This window comes from Lolium perenne, chromosome 2, assembly GCF_019359855.2.
Source record: "Lolium perenne isolate Kyuss_39 chromosome 2, Kyuss_2.0, whole genome shotgun sequence".
Taxonomy (NCBI): Eukaryota; Viridiplantae; Streptophyta; class Magnoliopsida; order Poales; family Poaceae; genus Lolium; species Lolium perenne.
This window is the reverse complement of record NC_067245.2, coordinates 253,001,927-253,008,748: the sequence shown is the minus strand read 5'-3', so window position 1 is coordinate 253,008,748 and position 6,822 is coordinate 253,001,927. Positions and strand designations below refer to the sequence as shown.

General features: G+C 43.6%; 1 protein-coding gene across 1 annotated transcript; it reads left to right on the top strand.

Annotated features, from left to right (window-relative positions):
* The first annotated feature begins 1,758 nt into the window (after window positions 1-1,758).
* Window positions 1,759-6,065, top strand: LOC127335622 (exosome complex component RRP4 homolog). The gene is made up of 7 exons (XM_051362340.2): window positions 1,759-2,032; window positions 2,127-2,228; window positions 2,598-2,643; window positions 3,060-3,149; window positions 3,516-3,581; window positions 4,838-4,906; window positions 5,365-6,065. Exons 1-7 carry the CDS (start codon window positions 1,878-1,880, stop codon window positions 5,797-5,799), a joined length of 963 nt encoding a protein of 320 aa, XP_051218300.1. The 5' UTR covers window positions 1,759-1,877; the 3' UTR covers window positions 5,800-6,065.
* The last annotated feature ends 757 nt before the right edge of the window (window positions 6,066-6,822 follow it).

Below are 6,822 nucleotides of genomic sequence, written 5' to 3'. Positions count from 1 at the left end.
GAGACAAGCGGATGAGTCCTTGAAGTCGCGGCAAGGAGGCGCTGGTGGCAAGACGATGAACGTTTACAAATTACAATCAGCGCGGGAGCTACCAGGCAAGGAAAAACAATGGTCGTGTAAAGGTTGGAACACCAAGTTCGTATGCCCTCTTGAACGAAGGTATTAGAATGGGAATAATTAGTACCATAATAATTTACAAAGAAAGTTTGGTTCCTGGTTGGTTATTTCTTTTTGTTTGATTGGCAACGAAGGATATCGTCCTTTTGATCCTTTCATGCCCAGTGAGATGCGAGGCCGGGAAGGATACTTCACAACGCATATTCTATTTTAGCAAATCTGACAACTATTAAGCAACAAACCATACATTACTATTGTGTTACTGTATTTTCTTTTTTATCCAAGGTTGTAAGTGAAGATGGAAGTGTATTTGGGCCTCTCCACACGAGTTGGAATTATCTGAGTTATGAAACTAATTTCACATATTTGCATTTGCAAATATACAAAGCAATGGGAATTTTGACCCCCAACTAAACCTTTTTTTTTAATTTGACGCAGCAAAAGTATCACCATTTGGAGAGGTCAATTTTGGACGGGAAGGAGAGCATTAGTATCCCCCTTGAGGTGCATCTGAATTTCAGGAGACAACTGAGATACCATGGGTTATGTTATTTAAACTGTTTTCACAAGACACTTATGATCACGTTTAGTTCTTTTATTTCAATGCTAAATTAGAATTTGAAGGATGGTTAACATGAGCAATTTAGATTCATTTTGTATGTAATATCTCCTACAATTAGCTCTATTTGAGTTAACGTCCACGAGTATGGTAGTCAACACATTCCTAGCATGTTTTTGATTATTTTGGTGCATAATTTAAGCTCAAATTTGATTTCACGAAAAATTGCATGTCCCGCAGCAACGCGCGGGGTATCATCTAGTTGACATATATAAATCCTGCCAATGGAATTTCATGGTGGGAAATGTGGACATGGATGCGTCGCCTGTCATTTCCAGCGAAAAGAGGCGTCCTTCTCACAACAGAGTTCGACACCGGTTGACAAACAGGGCGCTGGACTCTAGATACTGATTATCTCCATCCAATATCTCTAAACCCCGCGTAGAAACAATGCCAAGGAAATATCTCTAGAGACATCGCAAACCGAACCTTCCGAAGGAAAACAAATATGGCAGGAATAATGAAATATCTTCGCTCTTGGTATTTTTTGTACGTAGTATTCTTTCTTTGCACCACATTTGTTACTTTTATTTTAAGATCTTATTCGTGTCTTTATTTAGGGGAGAAAGTCTTGGGCATCCGGTTGGCGACGTCGCCACAACACACCCTTGCCATGATACGTCCATCGTGCTCCTCCAGGAACTTCCGGCGAGTGTTACCCAACTCCTCGCCTTGCCCTCCGCATTAGGACCCGTGCAATTCGATGGCGCAACGATAGTGTTAATCCATGTTAGTGTCATTTAAGCTCCATCCAGCACTCTTGTAAATGGGCACTATAATTGAGCTCCTTGAATCTTAATTATTTTGCTTTTTTGCCAGGAACCAAACAAATAGCTCCAAGCAGCACACTTGTTTTTTTTTTGTTGCCAAAAACCAAACAAACAACGGGAAACTGGGCTGGTACGCACAAAAATCAGGCCCAAAATCTGTCTGGACCCTCTCCGTCCACCATTCTCCAGTTTAAAGCCCAATTCTACTGCTGGGCTGGCCAAACCAAGCGGCTTTCTAGCGCGGACAGTCGGTTGCCGGCTGGTCAGGTTTTACTAGGGTTTTTGCTCGTCTTCGCCGTCGACTGTCCCGTCCGCCGGCCGCCGCCGACCCTCCGGCTCTTCCTCCGTCTCGTCGAGACAGCACGCGGGCCATGAGAGACCTACACCTCCCTCTGAACCAGACCCAGAGGGTCCGGCTCGCGGCCGCGCTCCTCGAGCTCCAGACCCTCGCCCCCGCGGCCGCATCCGCCGCCGCCGTCACCGTCGCGGACACCATCCCCGTCAACCACGAGGACAATATCCTCAAGTAAAACTTTACCGTCTCTTTCCATTTCCCCGCTCGTGCTTGGTGGTGGACTAATTGGGTTTTTTTTGTGGGTGCGTGCGTTTCTTTTGTGCAGAGGGCATGGTACAACGGATCAGGATGGGGAGGTGGTGGCGACGCTCTGTGGCGTCGTGGAGCGGGTCAACAAGCTCGTCTACGTGCGGACCCTCCGCGCGAGGTATTCTCTCCCTCCAATTCGCTGCCGTGTCAGTTTCCAGCGATCTCGTTTTGTGTTCGTGTTGGATAATCCTCCTTGCAATGCTGTGGCATTACTATCGTACTGAGTATAACGGTGTAAGTATGAATGGATTGGTGGGGTCAGGGTGACTGGGTGAGGTGCTGTAGTTTCATACTGAAATGCTAGGGTGTGTTGGATTAGGGCGGGGTGTTTACCTGTTTATGATTTGTGCTGACTTAACCCGTAGGTTTTTGGGTTCATTTTGACTTGTTATATTATAATTGGCTTATAGGGCAGGAATAAAGCACTGTATCATGTAATTAATTTTCCTACCCTAAGGGCTCATTTTATTCTCTTTGGCCTTATCAGGTATAAGCCGGAGGTTGGCGATATCATAGTTGGCCGTGTCATTGAGGTATGCACAGTTTCTGTCACTCTTTCAATGTTCATCTCATTTTTCTAGCATGGTATCTGCTAGGAATACACCTTGCGGATGCTCTACATTTTGGCCTAAAGCTTGAGTTCCAAACAGCTAGTCTTATTCGATGTTGTTAGAAATTGTTGATGCGTAAATGTGTTCAGTCAGATCCGTATAACATATGGATTGGAAAATTGGTTTTCCATATGTTTAGAACTGGCAGCTCTAATTATGTACTCTTGGTTACATGTTGGACTGACTAGTCGGAGAGTGTGACTAAACCTAGCTGTTATTAGACTCATGCCATCAGAATGTGATTTACTACTATGCTTGTTCTGGATGGACACACGTGAACAATGTCTTTCATTTCTGACAAACATATAAGTTACTATGTTGATATTTTTCTTCTCTAGATTGCTCCCAAGCGTTGGAGGTTGGAGATAAACTTTAGCCAAGATGCTGTTTTGATGCTTTCTTCTATGAACTTGCCTGATGGAATACAGGTATGCCGTTCTGCACCTTTATCCTGTAACACCCAAATTTGATGTGTCAGCTGAAGACTGGGATATCCTTGGAATACAATTAGAAGAGAAATAATGGCATGTGCTATATCAATAGATATTTCAACATGCCTCATAGCACCTTTCTAGCTGACCTTTACAGTAAATTTGTACCACACTGTCACACACATAGATATATTCAGAGCACATTGGTGACCAAGAAACTTCAGTTTCCTGCTTAAATGTTACATCACGTTTAAAGAGCTCAATGACTGTCATCAGTAGTACGTTACAACTTACAAATGTCACTAGTGACTCCTCTCCATATATTATTGTTATTGATCTTATTCTTTTGCATCCCACTATTAGAGAAGGAGAACTGCGGTTGATGAGCTTAACATGCGGAGTATATTTGAAGAAAATGATGTTGTCTGTGTAAGTATCACACTGCTTCCTCTTTCTCTACGAATAATTTTATGTTAGTTGCTTATATATCTATCCTGTGGGCACCATGTATGCATGAGCAATGTCATAACCAGCTTCAGCTTGGATATATCTCTGAACTTGTTCACTGCAAATCTGTTTATTAGTCCTGGAGTATTTTCTTCTGCTTTTGGTTGCCAGTTTGAGCAATCATTCTCAGTATCTCGCTACTAGTCCACAGCGATTGTTCCCATTGTATAGGCATCAAAATGACTAGTAGCTCACCTGCAACTAAAACCAGAAAGCCTACATGCTTATAGACTGCAGTAACTGCTCGTACTTGTACAAGGACTGAAAGATAACTCCCACTGAATAAAAGACATACCAAAAATAGTACCTAACCAAAAGAAAGACACTTAAACATTATTATTATGCGTAACACACTTCACAGGACCTAAGATACCAGTACCTCCCCTCTACTTTCTACGTCGCGTCAATTTATCTAGGCGCCTTGCATGAACAATATATGTACCACGTCCGGCATCCCTCGCCCCCCAACTGATAGTTTTGGTGGCATGGTAAGTGGTAACAACACAGATACAATACTAGGGATAACCACATCAAGAGTCATCTTCAGAGCTTGAAGGACGGCAAAAAAGTTGCATCTATTGCATCAAGTGTGACAGAGCAGTAGACATGTGCATCTGTCCCAGCTGATTACAAGTCACCTGGATGTATTAGGTTTAAACCTGATACTTATGTGCCAAATCTTTGACCTTTGGTGATAGTGAACCCTCATGGATTATACTGTGGGAACAATAAATTGGTTTCATTTGATGCTGAAATTAATCTAATTTATTTTATAACAAAATTATCTTATCGCTGAATTATGAAATTTGTGACTTTTTCTGTTTCTATATTTGGCTGTATGCACTGTGTTGTGTTTTCTTCAAAATTTCCATATCTGCTTACAGGACTACCAGCATTATTCATTCTAGTTCTAATGTGGAATGGTTGCATTTGGTGATACACAGGGTTTCCCTGATTAAGCATTCTGTTTTTCCCTACCTTTAATTTATTCATGTATCCAAGCTTCGAGCATTTTATATTTACTTTTTTCGTTAGGGAACTTCATGACACTGGAAACATGGCTCGTCTATGCCCTTTGCCATCTTTTATAGTTTGTCACTTTTTTTTGTTTTGTTTTTGTACTGGATTAATACTGTTCAAAACCTGATGCTGATACTTTGGATATAATCAATCATCAGGCTGAAGTTCGTGGTTTCCAACATGATGGATCTCTTCACCTACAAGCAAGGAGTCAAAAATATGGAAAGGTAGATGCCAGACCAACTCTTTGCCAGCTATTATTATTGCACAGTGCCCTACCAGTTTAGGCTACAGTCTTACGCTGCCTTTCTATGCAATGAATCTGTTCCTTTTACCCAAAGTTGCTATGCCGAACTGCTGCCCTTTACAATGCGGCTCTTGTAACTATTTCAAACTTCTTTAACGAATAGGCAGAGCTCCTAACATTTTCCTCAGTGATGTAACTAAGCTCTTTTCTGTGCATTGAAAAGCTGTTTCATGTTGATTCCCAGTGCAGTAATGTAAAGCAGGCTAATGAACTAGTTCATAGAGAGACACCACATATTTTTTGTAGTGTTGATAATGATTACAGACTACAGTACATGACTTGAATCTCAGTTTACTAGTCTCACCTTTCCAGAGCTAACATTGTCAATATCAATGTGTTAAAACTTGTTATTGAATTGTTTTGATTTTCTTTATGCAGCTTAAGAGGGGTCAATTGCTCACAGTACCTCCGTATTTGGTAAAACGGCGGAAGCAGCACTTCCATCACCTGGAGCAGTACGACGTCGACTTGATCCTTGGCTGCAACGGTTTCATCTGGGTCGGCGAGCATGTTGTGGTGAACGAAATTACCACTTTTAACGAAGACCAAGAGAAGCTGAGCGCTGAGGTGGAGACTTTTACCCCAATGGAAACTAGGAAACATATCTGCAGGCTCGCCAACGCTGCGCGCGTGCTTTCAGCCCTGGGGTTCACTCTGACCATCGAGCTGATAATTCAGACCGCCGAAGCAAGCCTGTCATCGAATGTCAAGATAAACGACATGCTCGGGGCTGAGTTCTACGTCCAGACGGCGGAGACGGAGGCAAAGCGCCGGGCTGATCTTCTCGGGAGAAAGAAGGGTGGCGCAAGGTAAACCCTGTTGTGCCTGACCCCGTACGAGATGTGTAGAAGAAAATAGTGACAATCAGTGCCCCGCCGTAGTCTAAAGTGTAGACGCAACTTCGAGACCTGGGGAGCTCAGCCTCCACTCTATCGCGTGGATGTATGTAGTGTCACCATGAGAGTTCTTTGATTTGTGCCAAAAGGAATGCCTACCTATTCTGTTCTGCGCTCGACTTGTTGTTTGAGGTTCTTTCAGTAATTTCAACTTGTTATTTATGGAAACCTGAGTTGTTAAAATGCTGTTGGAAACCTAAACCCAGTGTACCTTTTTTCCATGTTATGAGGAGCATAATTTAAGTACAGTACCTACTTACTGTGCTCACATGAAGTCTACGGACCCACATGCAGTAGAGGAATCTCAGGCAGTGTACCGGCATACGACGCAGAAGCCGGCTTGCGCCCGTGATGTTTGGATGGACTCGTGAAGAGTCTTCCCGGCGGCAGAAGCAGAAGAGGATCACATGACACCAGTACGCGATAGCAGGTCAGGTCCCTCAGTTGTCGCCTTCTCGACAAGCAGAAAGAGCGTCTCTACTGTACTAGATCTCATGACGTCAGGCTATCAAAACCCAGCACCATGGGGCGACGCCGGACGTTAAAGGCCCGTTTGGTACCTGTGACTGGCGCAGCGAGACGAACCCTGTGCGTCGCGAACGGGCCGCGGGCCATTTCGGCTCATTGTTTTGTAACCTGTGCTGCAATGGCCCATCGTTTTGTAACCTGTGCTGCACCGGCCGAACTAAATTGTTTGGATGCCTGAATACAACGGTCCATCTCTGTTCAGCCACGGTACATGTGTTTGGTTGCCATTTTTTGTGACCTTACCATCATATATTGGCACACAAACTGCTCAAACACGATCATAAGCACATCAAACACTTGTACACCACGAACATAGTACTTAACAGTTACCAATCTAGCGTTAGAGTGGTAAGACGCTTGCCTAAACCTAGGGGCAGACTACCCAGGTCCAAAAGTAGTGTTCAACAGCCTC

Coding starts and splice junctions, on each gene's coding strand:
- LOC127335622 (XM_051362340.2), top strand. CDS start 1,878: ATGAGAGACCTACACCTCCCTCTGAACCAGACCCAGAGGGTCCGGCTC. Junction 2,229..2,597: donor GTGCGGACCCTCCGCGCGAG/GTATTCTCTCCC, acceptor TGGCCTTATCAG/GTATAAGCCGGAGGTTGGCG. Junction 3,150..3,515: donor ACTTGCCTGATGGAATACAG/GTATGCCGTTCT, acceptor TCCCACTATTAG/AGAAGGAGAACTGCGGTTGA.